Genomic DNA, 27,259 nt, shown 5'->3' with positions numbered 1-27,259 from the left:
CGATGAAGCAAGCGTGGGTATCCACCCAATTAGGCGAGTAGCTGGGCGTGCCTAGCATCAAGGGAGAGGATACATGGATCTCAGAGGTGAATAGGCCATCAGAGAAAGATGTATAAATCCTCCCTCTCAGCCCACATCACGATACTGCCTTTGTTTGCTCCTCAGGTCTTTGAACCCAGAGATCCCAAGTGTGCCGTCTCGACCAGACAAACCTCACCGCCGCACCGCTTGCTTGCACAAAGAGTTACATAAAAAAAAAAAAAAAAAAGACCCGCAAGATGCAGATCCTCACATGGGCCCTCGCCGCGCTCGCGGCCATCCCCGCCGTGACTGCGGCCCCCGTCGAGTCGGTCGAGGCATCGTCCATGGACGAGCTGGTTGAGCGGTCGCCCAACGTGACTCTCGTGGCCCGCGGCACCCCGTCGTCGACCGGCACACACAACGGCTTCTACTACTCTCACTGGACCGACAATGCCAACGCGGACGTCACCTACTCCATGGGCAGCGGTGGTCAGTTCTCGTACACCTGGCGCAACAGCGGCAACTTTGTCGGAGGCAAGGGATGGAACCCGGGCAATGCTGGGTGAGTTTCTTTTTCTTTTTCTTTCTCCTTTTTTCGTTTCTCTACAAGGAAGTTCTAAACACTAACAACAACTCTCAACAAAAACACAGCCGTGTCATCAACTACTCGGGCAGCTACAACCCCCAGGGCAACTCATACCTCGCCGTCTACGGCTGGACCCGCAACCCGCTGATTGAGTACTACGTCGTCGAGAACTTTGGCACCTACAACCCGTCGTCCGGCGCCACCAACCGCGGGTCCTTCACCACGGACGGCAGCACCTACGACATCCTGGTCAGCACCCGGTACAACCAGCCGTCCATCGACGGCACCCAGACCTTCCAGCAGTTCTGGTCGGTCCGCCGCAACAAGCGCTCCAGCGGAACCGTCACCTTTGCCAACCACGTCAACGCCTGGCGCAACGCCGGCCTCAACCTCGGCAACCAGTGGAACTACCAGATCCTCGCCGTCGAGGGCTACCAAAGCAGCGGATCCGCGAGCATGACTGTTCGCTAAGCTCGCAGTGGGCTCTGCTGCTCTTGAATAGAGACGAGTTGGGTTGAGAGATGTGGCCCGGATGGGGTAGGGCGTGCATGGGGGACAACCAGGCTTGTGAATGGTCGTGGTCGGTGATTGGTCATGCATGTTCACTTCTTTGTACAAGTTTATCACATTGATCATTTTTCAATGTCGTAAAAAATATATACATGACAGCATTTGCATTACTCCCCCAACTGCCGTCGAAGAGTAGTATCACTTCATCCTCCTGACACGAGACCTCGGCAATTCATACATCAGATCAAGGCAGATAACCAACATGTCCCAAGGCTAGTGACTCGGTCTCGAGGAGTGATATGGCCCTGGGGGAGATCAGCTGGCATTTGTTGAAATTGGGGGGTGTCATGGAAAGAATGGAGGGGACTATGTGTCAGGGCAAATTCTCTATTATCATGCCTGATTGATGCTGGCTACTCGCTTAGTGGCTTTGAGTAGCTTGGGGGCTTAATGAGGCTTCATTATGGCCACGCTCTGTTTTATTTATTTGAAGCGCTTCAAAAGAAAGACTCCAAGATCAAAAACCCTTGTTGGAAAGGAACCGTCCAACTCAAAGTGGCTTTTATGAGACTAGACTACTGTAGTCAAGAATTATAGTAACCACATTTATAGTATTGCTTTTTGGCAACGCTCTGCATTTTTAACCACAGTCAAGAGAATCAGAACAAGAATTCTGCTCAAACCAGCCAGTGATTTATATAGTCTTAAATAAAGCAGGAATAATAAGCCATGACTTCAGAATCTCATCAAGATAAAAATGGTTGGAGCCAAAAACACAACCGAGAATATACCATCTCGACGATCAAGACGCAAAACTAAAGTATGATATTAGCAACTAATGACCCATCCCCTATCTTGCTACCCTTCTTAGTCACAAACCGCAATATACTATACACCCATCGTCCACGGCAGACACCTGTCTCCCGTATCCATCCATCTTGGGTACACCATATATAATTTATCTCAGCAAAACATCAAAAGAAAGCAACCTTACCTCAAGCGTACACCCTAACCCTGTGTGCCTCTATCTGGGCAAACACAAGCAAGTACCATGAATCATATCGAGCTGGTACTTGACCCCCTGCAGCCAAGCACGGCCCCGCCAAAGCATCCAACTAGCACTGCCGCCTACGGGAGCAGGGATGAAGCCAGCTTCAAACATGCGGCCGCCGAGCATAAACTGGACACAAGAAAGCTTCCACCTCTTTCCCTCTCTCTTCTCCCCTCGGAGATCATAACACTCGACTCAAGTAAAACAACGAGAAAAAAAAAAAAATCCCGCGATCGAATCACGCCTTTACAGCTTTACATTCTCAATTTCACCGACAAAGAGAAAAAAAAAAAAAAGCCAGATCTTCATCACCCCGAAAACAAAACCCGTAAGCGAAAAACCCCCCTTCTCTAAAAAAAAAGGGTCACAAACTAAATTTCACTTACGTCACTTCACCGCCAAAAGCGCCCCCTTAAAAGAAACATATACAATACACCACCAAAAAAATGGCCTGCTCCGCATCCCTCGCTGGCCCCGTCGATGCCAACGGGCCCGGCAGCGCCGCGTCTTCCACCGCCTCGTCCATCATCAAGCCGGGCGGCGGCTCTGGACAGAGCAAATGCTTCGAGTGCGACGGCGTCTCGTGCTGCTGCATCCCGATCCCGTGCGTCATTATGTGATTTGAAGGATGCCTTTCTCGGTGGGAAAGTTACTTGTGAAAAAGTGACGGAAGGGGGACGTCACTGTTGGTTTGGCCTTCTCTATTTTATCTGCGGCTCACTCTATTCTCGGCAGACATGTGTCGTGTCGCATTTGTACCGTTTTCTTTTTGATAGAAAGTGTATCGGTTCATGGCCTTCTGGCTCCCAAAGCTTTACCGCAGCAAAACGACCCATCGCATTGATACCTCATCCTTCATCTCATAGAAAACCTAAAACAAACGCCTAATGATATGCTCAAACCCAACGCCATTCATTGTGAGGGGGACAAAAAAAAAAAAAAAAAAAAAAAAAAAAAAAAAAAAAAAAAGGGCAATGCACTGCGACTCCACTGCACTCGCTCTTACAAGCCTCCTATCTAGCCAAAAGAACAAAATCACCAAATCCTCTTTGCTACCATCTCGTACCGGCTGATTCTTCCAAGATCCTTTTCGCTCTTCTCCCTCTTGCCAGCGTTTCTCTTATCTGCTGCTTGCGCCTTTTTCAAACCCTCGGGGTCGTCGTCGTAGAGCCACGCGCGCCGATCTTCCCCCACCTCCACATGGCCGTACCCGCCGACCCGCTTGCTGCCTGGCTGGTCGAACTGCTCTGGCTCCTGCTTTCCCGAAGAGACGGCGTGCTCGCGCCGCCTCATGGCTGCGTACCGCCCGCGCGAGTACCGCAGCAAAGTCATGCCCAGGACCAACTTGAGCACCAGCAAAACGAGGAAAGCGAGGAAGAAGACGGTCAGCATCGTGACCAGTGCGATGGCGTCATCCGTCGTCCAGCTCATAAAGATTCGATATGGGAAATCGGTCATGTTACTGTTCGTCGCCATCATCGGTGGCGGCTCCGTCGTCGTGTTGGCAGCAACATATGGCATCCCGTGCACCGCCCTACCGAGTGCATTTCTGATGATCCCGTCGAGCCGCTCCAGTGAAGCCGCCACTGCCTGGCTGCTCGGCGTGGCGGCCGACGAGCTTGATTCGACAGTCAGGCTGGTCTGCGTCGAGGGCGGAAGAGGTGCGGGCAGGTGTGTGGCCAAAAACATGTGGTAGGTCTGGACCGAGGCGCGGATGAAGAGACATGATAGAGGAAGCAGCGGAAGGCCCAGGCGGCGGGTCAGAGATGGCGTAACAAAGGCGTTGGTGTAATAGTCTTTGCAGAGTATGTCAAGCACGCGCCCGTGGAAGTTTGGCTTGATGTTGTTGAACTTGTTGATGTACGCGTGCTTGATCCAGTCTACGATCGTCTCGCTTCCCGTCACGATGAAAAATGGCGAGAGCACCTCGCCAGACCACAGCCAAGATGGGAGGGCCGTGAAGCTGGCTGGGAGAATTGACGCGCTATGGAGCGGAACCTTGGGAACCGGCTCTCCGCCAGATATGCCACCCATGCCGCCTCCAGTCCCGGCGCCTGGGATGGTCAAGCCGCCAACCTCGACGATGTTCCGCATCGCGATGATCATGAGCATCAGCCAAAGCTGGAAGCGTTCCACAATGTCGGCACAAGTTAACTGAAAAACGTTCTCCTTCTCAAATCGTTTGAACACGCTGCTCTTGATCTCAACAAACTGGTTCGAGATCAGCAGCGTTAAGAGCGCGTTGGAGTACGAGTTGACAGCCACGTTCAGCGTGATGACCTGGTAGAACAGGCAGACGGAATGAAGGAAATTGTACATCAGCGCCAAAATAAACATGCCGAAAGGCACCATCACTTTCGAGCGGCCTCGATGGTCTCGCGCCAGTACTTCGCTGCTGAACAAGCACTCGAATATGTCCTGTCCAAGCGCTGATAAAAGACGATCGCCCACCTCGAGGCCGTTGTAGATTACATAGAGCTTGATGGCGGACTGTGCTCTTATGGAGTGATACATGCGACTGGCATCGAGGTGCATCAAAGCGACGCATGTAAACACGATGACCAGTCCCTGCAGGATGTCGGCCTTGTGGAACGAGGTAAGGCCAGAGGGCGTTGACTTGGTCCTCCGATGCCGAAAGAATCCCCGGCTTGAGTAGGCCGTCCCTTGACCGCGACCTTGGCTATGTTGCGACGACCTCGATTCGCCACGACGTCGTGCACGTATGGTACCATCCCCCACAGAAGAGCCGCCGGTTCTGGGCGTATCATTTATACGAATTCCAGGTTGGGCAGGTACCAATGATGGCTGTAATCCACCTTCGTGAATAGGACTCCTAGCGCTGCTCACTGAAACCTCGCGGACCCTACTAGGGCTACGCGACTCCTCCCCCGCGGAGCTTTTACCATCGTCGGCCCTTGAGGCGGACCTTCCCCTCGCTCCGCGTCTCCACCACCGCCCAATGCCATACCAGACATATCCAATGGACCAACGTGCCTCTTTAATCACCACATACACCCACCACTTGGCTAGCACGCCGATTGCGATGACGAAGCGGATCGGCAGAATGGTAAATGTCCATAGCCAGGCGTCCACACAAGCTAGTGCCCCAAACAAAATGGTCCGCTCGAGAAACCCAGGAAGAAGGAGGAAATTCTTGAGGCGTGCAAGTTTAACTGCGCTTGACTCGTACGGAATATCGGCCGAGTACGACTGATATATGTATAGCGGGCTCGGCCGCTGTCCTGCCAGCTCAAGCTGCAAAAAAGTTGGTACGGAAAGAGGCGGCAGGGGGAGGCTCGCCATCACCGGAGAGGTAGGAACAGGGGGATCCAAGGCGGCTGCTTCAGAAGGCAACTGCGCCTGCGCTTGCTGGTTCTGTGCCTCCTGTCCCGATGTTGATTTAGACATATGGGCCCCACCTTCTGGGTTCGGGTTCGCCAGTGGCGGGAATGCGGTAGTGCCATGGGCCAGACGGGGTGTGGGGTGGAACGAGTTGCGACGGTTAGCGGCTGGGTTCGGCGGCTGACTTGAGCTTGTCCTTCTGTTGATAGGCGGGGTAGAGACGGTCCTGGGCGGAGGACCAGGTCGAGGGGTACCGTTGGCCGAAGCCGAGCCAGCCCGCTGCATCGCCACCCTTGTAGTGCGCTCAATAGGCATCGAGCCCTGCAGCAGAGTGCGTGCCTGATCGGCCATGGAGGGGCGTCTTGCAGCAGTCTCGACGATTCCGGCCGACAGCGGGTGTTCGGGAAGCTTGCGGTCGGGGATTGAAGCGATGGGAAGAGACTCGGGGGACGCGGCCAATTCCTGCATTTTGCTGGCCGACAAGCGGCGAACATTGTCCTGAGTGTTCTGTCTTGAGGGCGTGGGAGCTTTGGCCGTGGCAGACTGGGGCTGGGATCGAGCGACTGCGGCAGAGCCCGAGGATGGTAGTTGATCTTGGCCATGAACGGCAACATCTGTGTCGACAGTCAAGTCTTGAACCCGCGCCTTGTTCACTGCCATGGCTGCAGTTCTGCTGTCAAGTTGTAGCCCCGCAGCGTCTTCGGCGTCGTCTTGGGCAGCTGCCGCTTGCGAAGGTGACGGGGAGCCAGATTCGGTCGGCGTGCCAGCGGGCGTGGGTAACTGTGCGAGCAGCGGTGAGTGAGCCATCTTCCTTCCATCCAACGTCGTGGTCTGCATTTCGTCGACTGCAAGACCCAGTGGTGACTGCCCGACGTTGTGCAAGTCCGGTGGCGGCTCCTGCGCATCGGCATCATCTTCAACGGCGATCTCGGTCTCGGCAGCTTCCGCCTCCATGCGGGCCGTTGCTTTTGCTGCTAATGCAGCTAACGTGTCCTCCTCCATCGAATTGACTGCCTGCATCGCTAATCACCGGGGCAGCGATTGAGTCCGTGATGGCGAGAATTTGAGTTCAGATCATTTCGAAAATTGTCTTGTTTGACAATGCAGGAGCTTCAAGGATCGTGATTGCGGAACCACAGGTATACCAGCAGGTACGTACCTAAAACAAAAAGCTGTGTACGTTGCTGGAAGGTCGGAGCGACGTCATGTTGTATGGAGAACAGTGCTGAATTCCGGAGCAATTGACCCTAACCCTTGATTACCCGGGGGCCGGGCGGTTCTCCAAAATCCTCTCCCGATTTGGAATAGGGAGTTAATGATTGTTCGGGAACTAATTTAGGTAGGGGTCTATTCATCTCATGGTAGAGCTACGGGAACAGCTTAAGCTGTGAGTCATCTATGGTCTATGGGACCAGTTCTAATGCCCGTCGTTTCGGACGGAAGTGCTCACTTGAGACATAATTGTGCCTTTAAAAGGAAACTATCGCAGCCAGTCCATCACTACCATAAACTCAAAACCAACTGCAAACTCGTTTTTGGTACACTTGTCACAGTTTGTCAATATTCACTCACCACGGATTAAATACATTAAAAAAAGGTCCATCAAAGCCGGGAAAATGACCTCCCTCCCCGAATCCCATCCCGCCTCACATGTCAAAATTCAAATCTGCCCCTCCCCTCTTGCGGCAGACTTTGCCGTTACCAATGCCATCGCAACCATGGTAAACGAATGCTACCTCGTCGCCGAGGGCGACCTCTGGCGGCCCGAAGACAGGCTGCCCCGCACCGATCCGGCAGAGGTTAGCAGCCTCATCACCGCCGGCAACCTTGTAGTTGCATGGTCTCCGTCCGGCGCGTTGGCCGGTTGCGCGAGTCTGTCACCGTATGGAGAAGGAGGGCTGATGGTAGGGATGCTGGCAACGGCGCGTCGGGGCGGCGGACTGGGCGGGCGCATCATGGCGTTCTGCGAGGACGAGGCCAGGCGCCGGTCCGGGATGCCTAATGCAGGGACATGTTGTGCGGTCGAGTTTTGGCGACCTAAGGGCCCGGTCCCCCACGCAGGGAAGGAGAGGCTTTTTGGTTGGTATGGACGGCTCGGCTATCAAGTCGTCAAAACTGAGGATTTGGCTGATAGCAGGTATGCAAGCTTTATGTGGCGTTTGGCAGTAGAGATTGACAGCATAGTACTGGAGAAGAAGCTTTCGTAATGAGAGATGAAGCTATCAAACATTAAGCGTCTCATATATCTAAGCAAGCTGAATTGAGCAAAGAGGAAAAAAGAAATGGGAAAAGATGTCAAGTGCCACAACTTCCATATTAAGGGGAGATTAATAACACTAAGAAGATAGTGTTTAACGTGAATAAGAGATAGGCTAGACCTTGCCAATGTTACCCGAACTCCGTCTCACTGATAATAGCCTCTCAGCTTCCCGAAAAGTCCACTAGAAACACGTGCCCCACGGCGCAGCAATGTGGTCGTCGAGTTGGTGTCAGATCCCGAGCCAGGCCCAGTTGAGTTACCAGCACCTCCAGTTGGTAGACCATAAACGGTTTGTGTGACGGTGTTGTACACAGTCTCCATCACGACAGAGACAGCATCAGCGCTGCAGCCCGGTATGTCAGTGGTCATGGGGGCCAGAGTTGTGACGACGTCGCCGCGGGTGTTGTAGCATGTACGGCTATGACAGTAATAATAGTTGTCAGGAACGGTGGAGGATGCCGTGGTTGGAGGGCTGCTCGAGGCGTCGTATGTCTCCACGGGAGTAGAGTTGTCCGTTGAGACACCTAGATCACCGTCTGTTTTGCTGGGCATCTGCGTCACTGGGAGTTGAACCTCTTGAGTTGCCGTGACGGTAATGACATGATAGTTGTTGCCTGGCGGCGACTGGGTCGCAGTAACGGTGATAACGGAAGGCCGCACGGTAGAGATGTCCTCCCTCTCAGTGATGGTGATGGTCTCGGTCGGGATAGTGGTGGCGTCTGAGATATGAAGAGTCACAGTGCTTACGAAACCCGATGGCGAAATCGTGACAAAGACTGTCGACGTTGGCATGGAGGGTGCATTCTGTGTCTCGGTTTCAGTTACCGTGATAACCGAGGCAGCAGGCGTAGTAGATGTTAGAATGCCATCAGCAGGACATGCGCAGGTCATAGGCAGTGCGTCCCTCTGCTGTAGCTGGCCATAGCTTCGCGCATGGATTCGGGCATGATTAGGGTATGACTGGGCAGCAGCGGTGGAGAAGATGATGGCTGCTACGCCAAAAATGTGCGTTTTAGAACCCATTATCGTGTGGTTGCGTTGCAGTACTTAAAAGTGAAGTTTGAGCTTGACTGTGTCAATTGTTTGATCGTGAAGGAGTGACTATTGTTGACGAATGGAAATATGTGCACAGGATTAACTTGGGAACAGCACACCGGGTTTTAATACCGACTTGGATTGTTGCCTCGAACATATTCCGTCGCAGTGAAGCTGCTTGTGAATAGGGGCATGAAGAAAACCAAGGGACAGAACAGAGGCTTGGTGGTTCCATTATTGGACTACTTGTTCAATAATCTTGGATAGGGAAACCCTTACGACAGCTGCTGAACCGCGTGCTGGACATGAAGAGGGAGGGAAAGATGAAATGGAAGTTATGCAACACCTAATAGTTTCAGCGCCAAGAATCCAAATAACTTAAAAGAGAACAGGGAGACGGTTGAACGTCACTTTTGCATGATGATTTGGGTGCGGTGCCATCAATACATCAATACAGCGAACCACCCTAAGCAAACGTGCACTAGGGCAAAGCGGTCGTCTGAAACGGAGATAATCCGGTGTGGCACTAGTATGGCTTGCAGATTGCATCAAACAGGGTTGTTCCAGGGAGGAGGAACCGAGGGAATGGTTCAATGGGTGGATTACCGGTATGTGAGGTTCTTTCGGATCGGACCAGATCAGATGGCGCAAGATCAGAGAAAGATTTACCTTTGTCGCCCTGGCGAGCTTGTCGGTTATAGAGCGGAGCGGCGCTGCACGGGCGGACGGAATAGCGGAGAAACATTACAGCCGTGGACCAATAAGAGGGAACGAAAAATTTCTCGCACTGGGTCACGTCACAAGCAACCAACGTGGGGCTCAAGCCGCGAATTTGTTTGCTGGGAGACAACAAAGGTGCAGCGAGCGCAAATCAACAAGGCGACTTTTGGGACAAAAACACAACGAAAATCACATTGCGATCGAGCTTTTTACATCTCAATCGGCATCCGGCCCCTGGCGACGCTGTCCTCCTCAGCCTCCATGAGGCCTCTGCTATAGTCTGCACAACAAAGCCCGACCGAAGCGAGCTACAATCGGATCATTTGCTATTCGGCGCCCACAACCATGGGTGTCTGCGCATCATGCCTCGGCAATAACCGCAGCGAGCAATATGAGGAGGTTAGTGGTAGCGCGTATATTAAGGAGAGATTCTGCTTGCTCCGGATAGTCGGTGGTAGGTGCTGACTTTTGACTTGTTTTACGTATATCCAAAAGGACGACGAATCTCGCCTGCTAAACGATGATATCAACAACATGCATTATGGAAGCTTCGGGCAACAGCAATTGACTGGTCAGGAGGATCCTCTTGAAACGCAACGAGAACTCGAGGCTTTGCAGAGAGTTGTGGCCAGAACCTCTGAGTATGTTCCTTGGATCCTCCCTCGTCCCTAGTATCTAGAGAGTTGGAAGCGTCCCTCTCCCAACATTCTTCTCGTGGACTCTCTCAGAATGCTGACAATCTGGACCCATTGCAAGCAACATGGTCGATATTTTCGAAATCACTCCTCAAGACACACGAGCGGTGCCAAAGCAGTACGATGTTGAAGGAGAGGAAGACCCCAAGATGGCGCGCTATCAAAGTCTGCTCTCAAAACTCTCCGAGGACGCAGCTCAGCAGCCGATAAGCCTGAGTAGCACAGCAAGCACCAAGGTTGACTGGGTACCGTGGGATGAAGACAATATTGAGATGCACAACGGCGCCATCGTGCCACCGCTCAAGATCGAGGCCGCAGAACCATTTGTTGGCACGTTTGCTGACGCCGCCGCTGTTGCTGCAGCAAGATAACGAGGCGATTGATCGGGTTTTCCCATCTCTTCTTTTGTTTGAGGAAAACAAACAAAAACCTGAAATGGTTTTCGAGCGCATGTTTGTGTGATGCTGATATGCGCGGCGGAAGAAGCTTCCATCACCTACCCTACACCCAGTTCATAAGCACCGCAACGCCACAGCCGATCTCCACCTCGCCCGCCCTCGCAATCAATCCCATCAATTTTGCTGTGGAATTTGCGTCGCTAGCCGCCAACCTGGCCGCCCCCCATGAACCCGATGCGCAAGGATTGCCCTGCTTCAGGGCAACAGCGCATCCCCTGCTCGAAGCGACGAACTCATCTCTTGGCACCTGTTCCCTGTCCATCACCGACGACACACAATCGCATCAAATGCAGTCGAAGTCTTGTTTTCTATATGCAAAGAAGCGTCATTCAATCAGGCCTCCCTTTATGCGATTGCATCACCGGCCAGCTTGAGATCGTTTTGCACGATCGACGTCCAAGATTCAAGTGAATTTGCTCGTTTGACCGATTCCCACCCATACCCTGCCCATGGCGACCAGGGCATGGCTTTTGAAGTGAATTTGACATTAAAGCAGAAAAAAAAAAAAGCTGCGTCGCTCATGGAGTCACGGGAGATGCTTGGATGAAGGGGTATCATTTGTTTGGTTATTTTCATGAAAACATTACCACCTTATTTCCTATCTGTTCTGTCTGTCACATCTACTGTAGTCTCTTTTGTCTCTTTTGTATATACGATAGCTCTCGCACTCGAGGATCACAATCTGACGAGGGATATTTTCGGTGACAGGAAGGGTCTGTACCGTAATAAAGTTTTAGTCTTGGATCCATCGACCCGAAGTTAAAGATCCTCTCTTGTGCATCAGACCGCCGAAACCGGTATTTCAACGCATCATGGGTCAGGGTTGTTATTCACACAAGATCGATTCACCAGGGCGAGACGACATTTTGTGACTCCATACCCCTCCATCGCTTTGTCTGGATCCGTCTTGTGCGTTTTGTTCTGATTTGGTTTTGTTTTGTCCCGCCGCTTCGCATTGTCTCCTGCCAGGGTTTGTGATTCGAGCGCCAGGCTTTCGGATGGCTCCTCTCTCTGGACAGGGGTCGTGAATGGTTGGCCGAGTTTTGACCAAGCGGGCTGCCTCCAGCAGCATGGGGAACGAAATATGAAAATTTTTGACTGTGCTAGTGTACGCTTCTGCCCGCGCCGCCCACCTGTCACTCGACGCAACTGCGCCGATCACTGGATGTGATGAGGGTCGCTTGGAGTTGCAAGCCCACAGCACTGCTACATGACTAGAAAGGTTTCTGTAGTTTTGTCATTTCTCGCTCAAGCGCCGGCGGGATGCAATCTGGCCCAGCTGAACTGAACTGGCTAGTTTCTAGGTACTGTAAGCAATTTGGCATGTTTGAAGCGAGGGGGGCCTGCGGGAGAGAGGGGCTCAAGGGAGAGAAGGATGAACAAGCCCGGCTTGCGGCTGGACGGTCTGAATTTTCTGTTCAAAGTTTTTTTTTTCCCTTCTTCTATTTTCTTCCCACTGTAGGGTTATCCTCCGGATTTTGCCATCAGTGCACGTTTCCTGTGACCTTGTGGCCATGTTCAGCTCCTCGGATATGCACCTGAACGCTTCTGGACCGTATCGGCACTCGGCCATATCCAATGGCATGTTTTCTAGCTAAACACCTCGACCGCGCCTGCCCCCTTTGACGTCGTCCTGCCTCCCGCCTGCCGGAACCGTCTCCTCCGAGTCGACCGCTCAACGCGTCTCTCTGGGTGCCCCTCTCGCTTCCACCCATTTTCCTTTTGGCGGGGCACGCGACAGACGCAGGACGGGAGCAAACATCCTTTCATCGCGCAATTTTTTTCCACCTCAGCAGCTCGTCGTCGCAGATCTTATTCATACAGTAAGCTTCATCCTTGTAGGAAACCTGTCGACGTTGATATCAGTTTCTTTTTCTCAACCTTGCTCCTTATGCTGCTCCGTTCCCCTGGATGAAGTGGTCTCCCTGTCCTCGCTGACAGTCGACCACTATGTCTGTCCTCGCACATGCTCGGACTTTTGTTTTGGGCAATCTAGGTGAGGTACTTAGGTAGAGTCTTTCTTTTTGCTTATTCTCCCCAGTCATAGCACGCCAATCACGGAAACACATGTCACTCTGTATTGGAGCCATGAGCATTCTCTCTACCTCTACCTCTCCCTCAGCGATAGGTGCTCCAAAGGCCAAGCAGTGCGCGTGTCCAGCCGCCGCTTTCTAGAATACTCAGGTTTACAGCCAAGCATCCTGCAATGCGGGTCTGATTGCTCGGCCGAGAATTGCGCATAAGGCATGCAGTTCGTGTGCTGGGCCTGCATGCGCTGCCATGTCACCCCCTGGCTTTCTCATCTTCCAGCCCTCAAAGAGCTCGAACTATATGATTTGCTTCTTTGATTGTCGTCTTTGTCATCACCTAACTTACAACCACTGTTGACAACAGCATCTTCATCATGTTCAGTCCTTCTTGCTCGACTCGGAATACGAAGACGAACGGACATTCGGTGTCGCGATCCCTTGCCTCAGCTGTGTGGCCATACGGATACGGCTTCTCCATGAACGCAGCGATGATCCGATGCCGTAGATTCCATGCATAGCCAGCACATCTTGGGCAGCAAGCGAACCAAGCGATAGCCGAACTCCGAACCCAAGGAACCGCAGCCCGCAGTCATGTACACAGCCCTTCTTGTAAAAACATACACTAGCAGGACCTCGGTGACCTTGTGTGTGGACCGATTTCCCAGATATGGGCACACTCGCAACATGAAACTTTTTATGTTGATCCCGTTAACCATTGACTAACTCACCAAGTGTGTACCAAGGGAACACTAATAAACATACTGAAGAAGTGGAGAAGACGGTCAAGCAAGAGGTCGAAGAGAAGAAGCGACGAACAATGCGACATTCGAAAAATTTCAAAAGTTACTACCCAGGGTAACGCCCCTTAAAGACTCCCAAGAAATCAGAAAGGACAAGAAAGAAGAGAGAAGAGGACAAAAAACACACACCAACGCCGTGAGATGAAAACATAACCCCGTTTCCTTTTGCCCCTTGGTTGTTCTCCTGCCTTATCATCCCCTGGGCATCCCTCCATCGACACTGAGTCCATTATTTTGTTGGCATCCCTTCGGAATCTTTTGTCCTCGGGAGTTATTATGCCGTTGCCTGATACTCTGCTGCTGTTCTCTTTTCCACCATTGTGTCCCACATCCCTGAGGTAAGCACCTCCCCAAAAAGACCATCAAAAACGGAATATCTTTTCACTTTCAGGGAGAGCCCCTCCACGCTCAGTGCGTGATTCAGACTGACGTAACCCCTCATTCTCTTTTCTGCTCTCTCCTTCTCTTCCTCCCTTGCTCCCCACTCACATACTGCTTTCCATCTTCTCCCCCCCCTTTCCAATCACCCCCCACGCACACCACTCTACGACACACTACTCACTCTCGTAGCATGCTCCGCGTTGAGGTTGGCAATCTGTCTTGACAGCTCGTCCATGTCGTCCTCGGTCTTCTCGATAGTTGCTGTTCGGCCCCCCTCGTGACGCCAGCGCTCGACGTCAGCCGCCATTTTGTAGTAACGGCGCGTTTTTTTATGGACGTTATCGCAGATTCGGCACTGGTTGGGCAGATAGTCGGTGTCGTAGACGAGTTTCAGTCCGCACGTTTCCCCCGTCCGGTACTCCTTGGTGCATTGCTGCCGGAAGTTACCCCATTTCCAGTAACCGCAGCTCCATCGAATGTGGTCAAAATAACACATCCTTTCTTTTCGTTCGTGATCTTTTGGTGGTAGGAAACTACCGGAATTCCTCCCTTTTTCACTGGTCCGGTCCGTCCTTTCTTTCTCAGACGAAAGGTTGTTCTCGGTTTTGGTGTGCGTCTGTGTGTGCTCGAAACCGAGTTGTAAGTATGTGGACCAACTGGGCGAATGGGCAGCTGGCAACCCGCTGCTCAGATGGAGCACAGCGGGACTGGGCGCTAAGCTTCCGCTGTCAGCACTCTGAAACTAAACATTGATGCATTGATATGATATGGCGTGTTGTCTCGCTGGGTTTTGTTTGCCCGTGTCATGTGCAGGCCTGTTTGAGAAAACACACTGTCCAATACTGCCCCTTTGATAATTGTTTCTCATAATTCGGGACGGCACGATGCGGCTCACGCACCCAGCGAGACTCCATAGGTTTGGGGGCCAAGGCAATTTAAGGGCGAAGCAACAAAGTGGCACAGCAAGCCCACAGACAGGCGCGCGCAACACACACTCACTCGCAAACGCACACATACACACCTTTGATCTCCCCCTTTGATCTCTCACACGGTACTCCGCAGAGCCAGTAATATCAACGACGGCAGATGTTTGTCCGTTGTTTTATATGTTGAATTCGTTCTGTTCTGTCCCTGGTGCGGGTACTGAATCAGGGAAAGGGTGTTGGAGCCTCGCCGATGACCAGATGGGATGGATGGATGATTGATGTGTTGTTGGTGGTCACCCGTTCGGAAGAAAACCGGCTGTGTGATCTGGTATGTTTTGATATTGATTTCCTTTTTCTTGGAATGAACAAAGGCGGGCATACACGCATCCAACTTAAAAAGGTGGGTGGGTTGTTTTTTTTGTTGGTCTTTGTAGTTTTGAATCTGTTTTCACACCTCCGGGTCTGGAGGTCGATAAAAGATGCAGGGCGACATGTGGGAAAATATGGCACAAAAAGACAACGACGAAAAACAGGGGAAAAGCAAACCGAGAGGTCAGAATCGTAGTAGGTTTTCTTGTTTTCCTTTATACCCCTCGATTCTAATTCGTTTTCTTACCTTTTTGTTAATTTTTTTTTTTTCTTTTTTTTCTTTTTTTCTTTTTTTTTTTTCCTTCTTTTCTTTTCAAATACCCCAAGCACCCCTCCTTGGATGAACAAACACATACACAACCACAAACCCATGCCATGTATGAATTCCGCTGCTGCTGCTACCCCCCTTTACGGCACATCATTATATTATTCCTGCGAGGGTCTTGCGGGACGGTGACTTCGCCAGGTACACAGCAGTGGCAGCAAGCAAGTGGCCGTAGGTTGGGGCTCAAGGATGACAACCTCGGTCAGAGCCGGGGGTGCGGCCCTCTTTCTTTCGTCATTCCATTGCCCATAGGGGTATGCGGACATGGGTGGTTACCTAACCCGGCCTGCCTATTCTGGTACTTTGCCTTTCTACCTTATTCACTTAGCCTGAACCTACTTGACGTTGACAGCTCAGGAAAATGAAAGGGGGCAATCATACACGACGTGGAATTTCTTTTTTGGTTTGTTGCATGCGGCAACATGCTGCAAGGTTCAGCCGAGAGAACCAAAACAGCAATGCATCTTCTCTTTCTCAGGTTCTTGCCTCCATCATCCATCGGGATTATCCATTGCGGATCACATGCCGAGCGGACACACATTTGAGCAAGCAGTATACCAATATCAGGTACAGGGGGCTCAGAGCCCAACCAGTCTTGGTGACCTGGCCGCTGCTGTCATAAACCTAGCGTGGGGTGGCCTTGACTACAACGTAGACATCGAACCACACCCTGGTTCCACATAGACGCAGGTTCGCACATATACCAAACTGGGTCGAGTTTAGCTGTTCGTCGGGACCCCTCTCCGTTTCTTGATCATTTTCAGAAGCAATTGCACGCCCCTCTTGGATCTATCATCGGGCATTGAATGTTGAGCGGGTTGATACTAACTGCCCGATGATGCTCAATCATAAAATCGAAATGAGTGATAAATCACAACACAACATCCATCTTCCCGTCTTGGACTTCTCTCAGACAGCGGATATTTGATTTCTCTGAGTCTGGGTACTCATCCAAAATGAGGGGCAGGCCACCATCACAGCCAAGAAGCTCCAAGTGGGCGGGTGTGGGTGGATATTCTCTCTCAGAGACCCAGTGGCAGGCCCATTCTCTACCTTTTCCGCACTCTTCTTCGAAGCATACGCATACAAGCCCTCATTACTACTCCAAACATACCTTACCCCCTCCCCTGCTCTAGCTCTATTCCAGACCAAGCCTGTTGAAGGGAATGTGCAAGTGCCATCATTTTGTCCAATCGGCCGCAGTCGATCTGTCATCGCCCCTTCTCGCCCCATTTTCCTTGGTACGCAATACTCCACTGCACAGCAGATGGTGATCTTTGCTATCCTTGAAATGACCATATCCTTGCCCTGGCTAGTGCTACCAACTTACCTTTTACATTGGAAATGGGACATCTTCTCCATTCCACCCTGTATTTTGAGCTCATTATCTACATCAGCCTCGTCTGAAGGATGGCGGTGGTATTGTGCATGAAGAACCACACGAGGGAGTGAACGACACATGAACAGTAACTGCACGTAATACTCCTCGTCTTGGTGCAGCACGTCCACAATAGGATATGAAAGCAGGAAGGCTGGAAAAGTCGAAATGCAATGCACAGATGTCTATCGCCGAGCTCATGGCTACTCCAGCCTGTTACACCACAGGTCGAGGGCTGCCTCTAGTCATTCTTCCTGGCTCAGTGGAGGATGCATCAACCCTATTTTGGCTGATGTGCATAAGGTCGTTTTACGTTCTGACTACGAACTCTACTCTTTTTCTTTCATATCTTTTTCCGCGCTTATACGCCCCTCAAGCCAAGGAATGAGGGGAAAGAATAAGCTACTTTGCACAAGGGGCACCAAAATCTGTAAAGCCTACTTTTGAATTTGGTTTATTTTTTATCTTTTTTATTTTTTATTTCTGTTTCAGCCGCCTTGGCGACCAAAGTGAGACAGGGCAAGAGCCGCATTCCCAGCTAGCGTTGGACGTACAAGAAGCCGTTTGGAGTGGCTGGCATGTCTCCATCAGGTAATGAAAATCCTGCTGCATCTGGCTGCTACCTACCTAACCATCATCACTCCCTGTTATCAAACCGTCAGAGTGACCTCCATATCCCACCGTCGACTAGGCCCACACCTGCCCCGGGATAAAAACCAGTCGGGGTGTGACGATGAAAAGAGAGAATACACCTAGAAAATAGCCGGGAAATCCTCCGTAAACTCCCTAAATGGCATGATACATACGGTTACATTGACGCACTTGCGATCAACAAGGGGATAGAAGCTGGCAGAGATGACCAGCCGAGAAGCCCACTGCTGAAAAGGGAAAGGAGACGGGGAACAAGAAAGGGACAGTGAAGTAAAGGGAGGCAAAGGCCACTTCACCATGCATACCGGACTGGCTACAGCTCGCCTCGGCAAGAACAAAATAGCAGGAGCTTTTCTGTTTCTACCAGAAAGCACGGGTGGAAGCTGCAGGCTGTGTCGGTAAAAGCACAAGGGCACTGGCTTTTACTGGGCGCCGGCAGAAGGATCTACTATTCAGGTACGCATACCCGTTTCTTGTGTCTTTTTGGTTCCTGTTTATTACGCCTGGGCCAACCAGTCAGTGTGGTGTGCGTGGGGAGGGTGTTGCTATCAGATACTCGGGCTCCGCCCCATCCCCTTCTCTTTCCCCCCGCATGATGCGCGCGTTCGAGGCGCCTGGCAGGCAGCGGTTTGCATCTGGACGCGGGATGATTCTGGTCTGTTCGGTCTCAACAAACGGATTAGGGTGTGGTCAAACACCGCTCTTGGCTGTCATCACTTTAAACAAAGAATATGCTGCTTTGTGCTTTCCCCCCCTTCGATTCCAACCCCTCAATGAGGTTTTTTTTTTGAATTTAGCCCTGTTATCTGTCCACCTCTGTCTCTCTAAGTTTCTGCCTATCTCCCAGTTTTCTTGAAGTACCCCTCACTTTCGTGGCGAGATGGCCTCAAAAGTCGGCCGTGACACGACAAAGAAAGGAGCCTGAAATCTCGGCCAAATGGTCTTGAAGCAGCATGCCGGGCTGGTAGCTCCCGCGTGCGGCCTGTTTCTGAGACCACCGAGGCCATCTCAACGGTGGCCCTGCAGCCGAAAGGTGTGTGGACAATTTCTTGGAATTTCAGGCTTTTGCTACTTTTCGGCCAGGCAAAGGCCAAAAAAGAAACAAAAAAAAGACAATAAAGAATTACGCGACATGATTGATTTTCCAGGCGCAGTGGAGCCCTGTTCCGTGCCATCTCTTCCGCATGCTTACATACATGACTGATGATGTATGTCACATCCCAGCCGGCATTTTTCTCAAGAAAGATCACAGACGGATATCATATCTTGAAAGGGCAACAGGACCAATTTCATGACCCGCTGCCGTTCTGGAATGAATTAAAGACCTTAGCAAGTGCAAAATTCCTTAGCTGGTTCACTTATTCTTCCTTTTGTCCCATCTTGTCCCGTCCAAATGAGGCGACAATGCTTGCCCATCGACCAGTGAGCGAGAGCCTGCATGCAATACTAGGGTGGGTTGACAACGTGGCGTCGTATCAGTAGCTCTTGGTCTCCTTCCGGAATCATCCCCGGTCCACACACGGCAAAGTGCTAACTTAACGAAGGGGGGGTTTTCCCTCTCTCTCCCTCTCTCGACTAGAACCCGCTTGGATATTGTGTAATTCACTCTTCCGGAAGACACGGGAAGGTGGACCGTGTGCTACAAAACGAGCACGGTTTGTAGATCACAACAGGGGCACTCCCGTCCCTTTTTTCTTTTTCTTTCTCTTTCTTGGGTTGTTCGTTTCTCTGCACTGTTCCGTGTATGAAAACAACGTGAACATGATGTACAAAAATTGCTCGCTTGGCCAAACGAGTTCGCCCAAGGGCTTGCTGGAGTTTTGGGTACCTTGGGGGATGCACACATACATAACACACGCACACTCGCCGGCTCTCACTAACTAACACAAGCGCACGCCACACGCGCTTGTACACACCCCTCACAACTTAAACCTGTCTACACCGGTCAATATAATTAAAAATCCTGCATGCCTTCAGCGGCTGCACGTCGATAGTTTTGGTCTTTCAGCCCGCAGGCTTGCGGCCATCACTTGGGTTTTTTTACATGCCGACTTGAGGAGCTAGAATTCTGGACCGTCCATGGTAGTGAGCCGGTCTGGCTGCCTCAGTGAGGCCTTCTGGCTCTCACTGATTTTGAGTCATGGCATCTTTTGTCTGTTCGCATGATTAGGCTTGTTACGAATCATCTTTTGTCTATTTGAATTTTTGTGCCGATGGTTACGTAATGCTACGCCTGACACAGCAAAGTTCCCTCGGAGAAAGGCATAGACAGGCGATTTTTTTTCTTCCTTTTTTTTTCAACAAGTCTTGCCTATCGCCTCCAGCCATCTGGTTAAGCGTTGAAAATAGGCATTCGCGGCTCTTGTGTGACACGAGCCTCTTGCGTAGCGTACCAGTACGGGAACGTACCGGGATTGTTCTGCAGTGAGGCTGTCGAAGCCCAACACTGAGATAGCAGTGTTCTTTTCATGAAGGACTTGGAAGCGGCTGGTGCAAGAACACACCTAATCAACCGGGAAAGCGGCAGTTGAGCTGTATGCCGTAATCCGTTCTGCACTCTGCTGTGTCGGTGGCAGGCGGTGGGAGTACGTACTGCATGATACCGGATGAGGATATCTGACCAGAGGTGAAGAAGGGGAGAAGAACATTCTGAAGGATGACTTTTTCTCCTCACAAAAAACAAACTTCCGTCAACTGGGATATTCATCTTGAAAATGGCTTATTCTTTCTCAATGAATCTGGCCAACATTTTACACCGAAGCAAGCACCGCTCTGGTTATTCATGGCATTATCGAATCGACTTTGGTTGGGGGGAAAGTTCTAACTTCTCTAGATTCAGACATGTCTATTTTCTTTTCTTTTTTTTTTCTTTTTGCTTCTTGATCCTGTTGTTGAGATGCCACATGCATGCATAGTCATAGATGTAAGAAACATGTCACCTTACCCAATCTTGCCAAGCGCATTTGCTCCGGACTACAATAGCCGCCCCGCGTACGGTGGAATATTTCCCAACACGATGGGGGAAAATGGCATTGAAAAACAAGCAGTTCCGCAACTCTCCTCGTGTTTTCGTGGTTGAAAGGACAAAGACCAGAGTTTGATCGGTCGACGGCATAAAGGTCACGGATCACGATGCCTAGGGCCGCGGGCCGGAGGCCGCCAGTAACCCGAATGGCACGGTGAAAATAACCAAACAAAATAAACAAACAGATACAGAAAGAGGGACTGTGTACAGGTTACTACAGCCCCTCACTCAAGAATAGGAGTTTTCGGTAGTTCCAGAGCACGAGGCCATGAACTCATACCAAAAATCGTGAATCAAAAAAAAAAAAAAAAGCTCTTTTCTTCTCAAGTTATCCGAACCCCAAATCAATCGAGCTCTGGAGGCATGGAGGTTCGCCGCACGCACTTGATAAAATGAGTCAAGCAGGGGGTCCTGGCCAGATTCATGTCAGAACAACAGCCTCAACGCGACGTGATTCACGGTATTATTGGCCAAACCAAAAGGGCATCATCGCTTACAAGGGCCGAGCCTAGCGCCCACACCCCCTAGACAGGAATGTTTGATTTTGACTCCGATATGGGGATATTTTTTTTTTTTGTTTTGGTTTTATTTTGTCTTGGTTCGAGTACACGTATGAAGATGTAGCTTTTGATTAATTTCATTAATCTAGGTAATCAAGGATGGCTGCGTCGAGACGCGTTGGGCGTCAAGAGCAGGCGGGTAGCGACAGATCTTTGATGAACGGTGCACGCAGGCGGCATGAACTGGCTACACGGTACCACAGTTGAACAGCACCTGAGGGCCATGCTTGGTGAAAGTGTTGCACTGTCCCTCTGTGGCTATCCATTGTTTTCTCTCTTTTTTTGCACTGAATTCCTACGGTGTAATCGAGGTTTAAAACAGACCTAGACTCTAAGCCAAGAAAAAAGCTTCACCGGTCTCAATGGCGCTAGAGCTGCAGCAGAGTGGATCCATGTGTGGCCTCTTTGCAAGAAAAGGGTAAGAAAAAAGGACCTTGCAAGCTGGTTACCGTTGGGTGAGCAAGGATAATCGTGCAGGATCCGATCTTGGTTCCCACCCAAAGGGGCCGAACACTCCCTGGCCGGAAGCAAATACAGGGCTCAAAAACCATTGGCATGCCGGTTTCCGTATACAGGGTGCCTTGCACCTGGGAAGGGGCAATTTGCTGTTGGCTTGCCACCAGGGCGGTTGGCTAGGTAAAAGTACCATGGGGATGAGGAAGTTTGTTTGATATTGGAGCCGCCAACAATTAGGTAAGTAATTAACATGTGTTATGGCAATTACTCAATTTTTGGCTGAACTCCCCGTAACGCCATACCAGTGCGGCCCTTGTAGAAACCGCAAGAGACGGAACAGATACAGGATAAGTTTTTCGAAGTGGCAAAGCGTCCAGGTTAAACATGCCCTTCTTGGAAAGCGTACATGGCGCCTTTTTTTTTCTTTTCTTTTTTTTTTCCTCACGAGAAAAGACGCGGGGAGACAACGCACTCAGGTAACAATTACAACCCTCCTAAGGAGTGAAAGGGAGCAGACTAAGACCATAAGCGAGTCGACGCTTGCATTTTATGGCCGCTTTTGAAGGCCTGTCACTGGTACAATTAGCGAGCACAAAAATCGCATGCAGGCCTTTCTGGAGGTTCACCAAGTGATCCTGCAAGTTGCCATACTGTCTGTCATTTTTGTAAATTTTATGTGTTTCTAATCTATCTTGGTTGTTTGCTTCATCTTTTGTGAGGCGAACTGGCCGAGGAATGGGAATTATATGGGTTCAGCGGGAAAATTGAATGTTTGAAAACCTGGTTCCAAATGGCAAGTACAAAACGACATTACTTACTTCATTTAGAATGTTTTAATAACTTACCACCAAAGACTAAAACATATGATGGAGAAAAATAGCATACAACTCGAGTCTCTGCTTGGCACTAACATCATAGTTAATAGTCGACTTGAGCTAGCTATTGGCGCTACGGATGGAAAGTCAGCTCACGTGCTGAGCCGCGCCGTGGCCTGGCCATGCCCCATCACAGAAGCAAACCGTCTGAAGACTGGACGAGCGCGGAGAAGATGCCCCGCATCTGCGTGACGGACCCACCTTTCCCAGTCAAACTCACGTGTGACCGTGACGCGTCCAAATGACCATTTTCATTTGGAAGCGCGACTTTTTTTTTTTTTTTTTTTCCGTTTCTGACCTCGAAGTAGGTAATGCGACAAGTCTTGTAGGAGTCTACGCTCTGCTTCTATTGTTGGTAATGCTTGTGTGGTGGTTCTCATCATAGGTGTGGACTCAAACCTACTTTGTTTTAAGTTTATCGACTTCTTCAGCGAAGCGCGCGGCAAATGACTGAATCCACTCACCTTTTTTCGGTCTGTCTCATGAGATGGTGACAGGCATCTCCCTTGTCCACAACCTGAGGTTTCGTTTTGGTATCCGGGCGCAGCAGGTTTTGGGTGGTCCGAACCTTCGTCTTCAAACCTGCCAACTTTCCAAGTGCCCGTCGCCTCTGTTCGTCCTTCGTGTTCTGAACACCATCGGATGCTTCCATCATCGCAGACGGCGCCTGTCAAACAAACATCATTCCTGCATATCCAAACCCAATCTCGGTAGACATAGCTAGTATAACCTCCTGCCCCCGCCCCAAAAATTCCACTCTCAGGTAATGTGATGGCCCCCAAATGCATGCAGCTCCACACACTGACGTACCGGTACAAACCGAACGGACACCCCTCAGTGCTCAAACCTTGCTAATATCTGATGATCTTTAGCATTCCAGCCAAGGTTTAATGCGCTGTTGTCTCTACTACTACTGACGTGTCAAGCACGTTATCTACTCTACCCTAATCGTTCCATCAACGGGACTCAACTGCTTCTACTTTGGGCAACTTTGTCGCGCCGGCCCCTGATTAAGACGTCTGCTTAAGCAGTTCAGCCGGCCCGAAGACCATTTCTGCAGCCTCACTAACCCCCAAGCTTGGCAAAACATCATAGATGGTCACCTAAAGCACCATCTCCACGCAGCTTTTCTGGTCTGGACTGCCTGCCAAACCACACGTTCGTTGTCTGGTTGCCAACTCGTGCAACCCACCACTTGCCGACCCTCCAAAGAGGCTGGCGGATCCGTGCCGCCTAAGGACCTGCCTACTTTCACAGGCTTCATTGTCACTTTATTAAGGAGTTTGGCTTTTTACCTACGATTGGGCATCAACACGTCGTGTCGGACGTTTGCCGCCGCGTTCATCTATTCCTAGACGAGGATCCCTGCTGTCCCATTTGGATTGCAAATATCCGGCATCATCAATACGTGCTGAACCCGCCGCTGCTGTCTTTTGGAGGAAACAGAAACATGAGTCGCGAATCAGATGCTTCCCCCAGCTCAGGCCTCGGGAAGGACCTTAACAGAGCTGCAAATGCTGTCCCAGCGGATAGCGGATCCATAGCCTCCTGCTCCGGACCGCTGCAGGCCCGTGGCGCGACGGGTGAAACATGCTCGCAAGGCGCCACTGGTAGCCGAGAGAAAAATCTCGAAAGCTCTGCTCTCCCACATGACAATTCTTGCCTAGCGGTTCGTGACACCAACAACACAGACCCTGAAGCCAACGCATTGGGTTCCACACTTGCCAGGCGGCTTTCGTCCGGCCCTTCAACTCCCGGAAAACCCGTATGTATAGGCTGCGTCAGCCGGTGCAGCGGGAACGGCTCTGGCAACAGTGGGCTGCCTCGCCCTCGTTCCGCCTCCTACCCGCAAATAGGAGAATGCCACGAAGCAAGGGGCTATTTTGCCCCTGGCGGCCCAGAAACAGCCCCCGCATCACCGACCACAGGCCAAGTCCGCGGCGGCAGCCACTGCCACAACGTCGATGAATCTCAAATTACTACGTGCTGTTGTCTCGACCAGTCGGCTTCAGCACGGCAAGGTGACCGTCAATGGAACGACTGCTTGGACGACCTCCCAAACGAGGTTCTGCTACATATCATGAGTTACTTGGAGGTTTGCGACTTGCTCGCAACTTCGAGGGTAAGCGATTCCCACGCGCCCAAATCCAAGGAGCTGCATTTTGCTCTTTTCCCGGGGAACTTTTTTTTTTTTTCCCCTCCATCCCGATTGCGTTGACGTATACCCGTTGCCTCTCACTACTCTCCATATTTGTTGCCCTCATCAACCGAGTTTATGACCCGAACATAACCACCGTTCCTATCCCGTGAATACCTGAGAGACAAAGGCCAAGTTGCTGTGTCTTGAACGCTGCGGAAACCCATGGAATTGTGCCACAATACCACTGAACCACACCCGTATCCGCCCTTGACTCCGTACGAACTTGGTTACGCTAGAATGCTTGCTGCCTGATGACTTTGATCAACGCACAAAACTCAGTCGCAGATGCCCATAGTTTGCATTGGTATTCCGCCAGGCTTGACTAACAATGCCGCAACGCAACGCAAACAGACTAACCACCACCTCCGAGAACTGTCCCGGTCGCCGATATTGCACTCGATGCGTCTCCGTCGGATTCGCATGATCCTCCCGCCGCTACTTCAGTCGCCGTCCCGCCCCACGCTTCCTGACCTGATCGGGCGCCGCATCTTCATGACGCAGACGACGGTCGTGTCGCGAAAGCTGTCACGCTCGCTCATCTCGATCCGCCTCGCTCGCCGGCTGGCGGCGCGACCGTCGCCTGAGGCTCTCGTGGCCCGCGGTGTGTTGCCGCCCGAGTGGGGTGGCGTTGCGCCCGCGCTTGTGGCCAAGAAGCGCGCCGTCGAGAAGGAAAGGGTCAAAGACGGCCTCAGGGGCTTCGTCGAGCGCTGGACGGGGGAGGCGAGGCAGAGGGGCGAGGGCGTCAGGAGGTGGGAGGAGAGCCGCGGGGTTGGCAGGGTCTGGAGGCTCAAGCGATTCTGGGAGAGGGTCGCGAGGGGTGACGGGGTTGGCTTGAGTGAGGGCTAGGCGGACCAGACCAAGCTGGATGTCACTGGTGGGGTAGCCGTGAAGGTCTGATGTGTTTTCCGTATTTGGGCTGTATCTGTGCGGAGTGCTGGTCGCTCCGTTGTACTTATGTGTGTGTGTGTGTGTGTGTGTGTGTGTGTGTGTGTGTGTGTGTGTGTGTGTGTGTGTGTTGCATGACAATGTGAAATGCCAGTTGACCCTTTTTTTCTTTCTTTCAGCAGGCCAAGACAAGATAAATGACTTGTAGAATTATTATACTGTGTTCTCTCGCCTTTGTCCTAGGTCTTTGGATCATTAATACAGATATAGTACAGAACTCGGTTTGGATGCGTGAAGCCAGTGCTACCTCCTCAAGTGGAAGTTTTCGAAATCGTCATCGTCGTCGTCATCTTCGTCATCCTCGTTCTCGTCCTGGGCTCCGTCCCGGGAAGTTTTAGACGGCTCCTCACTTTGCTCGGCGACAGGCTCCTCATCAATCCCATCTTTGGATAACTTTGTTGACGGCGCAGCAGCAGCAGCAGAAGCGGCATTGAGACCGACGACGCTTCGACTCCTCAACGCCTCCCTCTTCTCCTTTAACCGCCGAACCCGCGCCTCCAGCTCCTCCATCTCCTCAAACTCCTCCTCCAGCGCCCGCTTGGCCTCCTCCTTCTCGTCTTCGAGCTCGATGTCCGCCGCGGCCCGGCGCTTGGTCCGTCCGTCCTCCTCACTAGCCGCTGCCGCAACCTCCTCCGCCGTCATGGGAGCCGCGCTGATGACGGCGGCATCGCCGGTTGTCGCCGCCGGGACTGCGTTCACAACCTCCCGCTCAAACGCGGCCCACTCGTCCTCGTCGATCGGCGCCGCCTCCGCCGCTGCGCCGGCTGCCTCTCCTGACGCAAGCGCAGGGGCGTCTGCGGTAGCCGGAGCAACAGCTGCTGCTGACTGCCTGACGCCGAGCCCCACACCGGCTCCGCCTGCTCCTGCGCCCCCAGCAGTGTTCCCGTCCCTCGGCGCGTTGGGCGTGGCCGGGCGCGACGGCATCTGCATCTCGACGCCCAGCACGGGCGTGCCGGACTGGCGGCGCGTCAGGGGCGGGGTGTGCGTCTGGCTCTGCGGCGTCCTCCCCCCGCCTCCGCCATTTCTACTGCTGCCGTTCTGGCTGCCGTTGTATGTCGTAGGCGTGCTGCTTCCGGCGGGGGAGGGCATGGCCGCCGTGGCTGTGGTGGTGGTGGTGGTGGTGGTGATGGTGGTGGGGTGATCCTGCTCCGCCGTTGCGGCGTCCGTCCTGGTGCGTTTCCTCCTCGCCGCTTCCTCGGCGTCGAGCATCTGTGCGTCCCGGTCGTCCACCGCATCGTGGTCATCCTGCTGCTTCCGCTTCTGCGATGTGGCGGCTTTCTGTCCGTCGGCCGCTGCTGGCGTCGTAGATGCCCCTCCGGTGATGGACTTGGAGGCGGCCTTGGCCTTATGGGCGGCGCTGCGTACGTGCGAGTCCCACATGGACTCGGAGCGGATGGTCTCGTGGCATGCCAGGCACAGCAGCTTGCCGGCGTCCGAGTAGGCGGCGTGGGGGTGGTCGATGCGGCGGGCGGTGCGCTGCTGACGGAGGAGGGAGCGGACGTCGGCCATGGCGGGTTGGGTGTGGAGGGGGAGGTTGATTCGGAACCGGGAGAAGGAAAAGAAAAAAGAACAAAAAAAAAAAAAAGGAAAAGAAAAGAAAAGAAAACTGTTTTTGTTTTCTTTACGGTTCGCAATTAGAAGAATGTGGTGGCATTTGCAA

General features: G+C 52.0%; 12 protein-coding genes across 12 annotated transcripts; 6 read left to right on the top strand and 6 right to left on the bottom strand.

Annotated features, from left to right (window-relative positions):
- Positions 1-278: 278 nt before the first annotated feature.
- PpBr36_02091 (uncharacterized protein) lies at positions 279-1,078 on the top strand (the record flags this gene model as incomplete). The annotated part of the gene is made up of 2 exons (XM_029889274.1): positions 279-583; positions 673-1,078. 2 exons carry the CDS (start codon positions 279-281, stop codon positions 1,076-1,078), a joined length of 711 nt encoding a protein of 236 aa, XP_029751635.1.
- Positions 1,079-2,550: 1,472 nt separating this feature from the next.
- On the bottom strand, positions 2,551-2,781 carry PpBr36_02090 (uncharacterized protein; the record flags this gene model as incomplete). The annotated part of the gene is given in 2 exon segments (XM_029889273.1): positions 2,551-2,579; positions 2,598-2,781. 2 exon segments carry the CDS (start codon positions 2,779-2,781, stop codon positions 2,551-2,553), a joined length of 213 nt encoding a protein of 70 aa, XP_029751636.1.
- On the top strand, positions 2,615-3,056 carry PpBr36_02089 (uncharacterized protein; the record flags this gene model as incomplete). The annotated part of the gene is made up of 2 exons (XM_029889272.1): positions 2,615-2,772; positions 3,035-3,056. The coding sequence occupies 2 exons, from the start codon at positions 2,615-2,617 to the stop codon at positions 3,054-3,056; spliced, it is 180 nt and encodes a 59-aa protein (XP_029750832.1).
- Positions 3,057-3,203: 147 nt separating this feature from the next.
- On the bottom strand, positions 3,204-6,530 carry PpBr36_02088 (uncharacterized protein; the record flags this gene model as incomplete). Its single annotated transcript, XM_029889271.1, has 1 exon — positions 3,204-6,530. One exon carries the CDS (start codon positions 6,528-6,530, stop codon positions 3,204-3,206), a length of 3,327 nt encoding a protein of 1,108 aa, XP_029752471.1.
- Positions 6,531-7,126: 596 nt separating this feature from the next.
- PpBr36_02087 (uncharacterized protein) lies at positions 7,127-7,717 on the top strand (the record flags this gene model as incomplete). The annotated part of the gene is made up of 1 exon (XM_029889270.1): positions 7,127-7,717. One exon carries the CDS (start codon positions 7,127-7,129, stop codon positions 7,715-7,717), a length of 591 nt encoding a protein of 196 aa, XP_029752664.1.
- A 197-nt stretch (positions 7,718-7,914) lies between these two features.
- On the bottom strand, positions 7,915-8,793 carry PpBr36_02086 (uncharacterized protein; the record flags this gene model as incomplete). Its single annotated transcript, XM_029889269.1, has 1 exon — positions 7,915-8,793. One exon carries the CDS (start codon positions 8,791-8,793, stop codon positions 7,915-7,917), a length of 879 nt encoding a protein of 292 aa, XP_029752663.1.
- A 1,077-nt stretch (positions 8,794-9,870) lies between these two features.
- On the top strand, positions 9,871-10,591 carry PpBr36_02085 (uncharacterized protein; the record flags this gene model as incomplete). Its single annotated transcript, XM_029889268.1, has 3 exons — positions 9,871-9,924; positions 10,021-10,166; positions 10,282-10,591. 3 exons carry the CDS (start codon positions 9,871-9,873, stop codon positions 10,589-10,591), a joined length of 510 nt encoding a protein of 169 aa, XP_029752470.1.
- Positions 10,592-14,052: 3,461 nt separating this feature from the next.
- Positions 14,053-15,775, bottom strand: PpBr36_02084 (uncharacterized protein; the record flags this gene model as incomplete). Its single annotated transcript, XM_029889267.1, has 2 exons — positions 14,053-14,405; positions 15,637-15,775. The coding sequence occupies 2 exons, from the start codon at positions 15,773-15,775 to the stop codon at positions 14,053-14,055; spliced, it is 492 nt and encodes a 163-aa protein (XP_029752469.1).
- Positions 15,776-16,133: 358 nt separating this feature from the next.
- PpBr36_02083 (uncharacterized protein) lies at positions 16,134-16,862 on the bottom strand (the record flags this gene model as incomplete). The annotated part of the gene is given in 3 exon segments (XM_029889266.1): positions 16,134-16,289; positions 16,629-16,827; positions 16,840-16,862. 3 exon segments carry the CDS (start codon positions 16,860-16,862, stop codon positions 16,134-16,136), a joined length of 378 nt encoding a protein of 125 aa, XP_029752660.1.
- A 1,613-nt stretch (positions 16,863-18,475) lies between these two features.
- PpBr36_02082 (uncharacterized protein) lies at positions 18,476-19,020 on the top strand (the record flags this gene model as incomplete). Its single annotated transcript, XM_029889265.1, has 3 exons — positions 18,476-18,571; positions 18,687-18,746; positions 18,937-19,020. The coding sequence occupies 3 exons, from the start codon at positions 18,476-18,478 to the stop codon at positions 19,018-19,020; spliced, it is 240 nt and encodes a 79-aa protein (XP_029752659.1).
- A 4,884-nt stretch (positions 19,021-23,904) lies between these two features.
- On the top strand, positions 23,905-25,500 carry PpBr36_02081 (uncharacterized protein; the record flags this gene model as incomplete). Its single annotated transcript, XM_029889264.1, has 2 exons — positions 23,905-24,576; positions 25,006-25,500. The coding sequence occupies 2 exons, from the start codon at positions 23,905-23,907 to the stop codon at positions 25,498-25,500; spliced, it is 1,167 nt and encodes a 388-aa protein (XP_029752658.1).
- Positions 25,501-25,842: 342 nt separating this feature from the next.
- Positions 25,843-27,108, bottom strand: PpBr36_02080 (uncharacterized protein; the record flags this gene model as incomplete). The annotated part of the gene is made up of 1 exon (XM_029889263.1): positions 25,843-27,108. One exon carries the CDS (start codon positions 27,106-27,108, stop codon positions 25,843-25,845), a length of 1,266 nt encoding a protein of 421 aa, XP_029752657.1.
- Positions 27,109-27,259: the final 151 nt, after the last annotated feature.

The sequence above is a fragment of the Pyricularia pennisetigena genome, chromosome 2 (genome assembly GCF_004337985.1).
Source record: "Pyricularia pennisetigena strain Br36 chromosome 2, whole genome shotgun sequence".
Classification (NCBI taxonomy): domain Eukaryota; kingdom Fungi; phylum Ascomycota; class Sordariomycetes; order Magnaporthales; family Pyriculariaceae; genus Pyricularia; species Pyricularia pennisetigena.
This window is presented reverse-complemented; position numbering and strand designations above follow the sequence as displayed.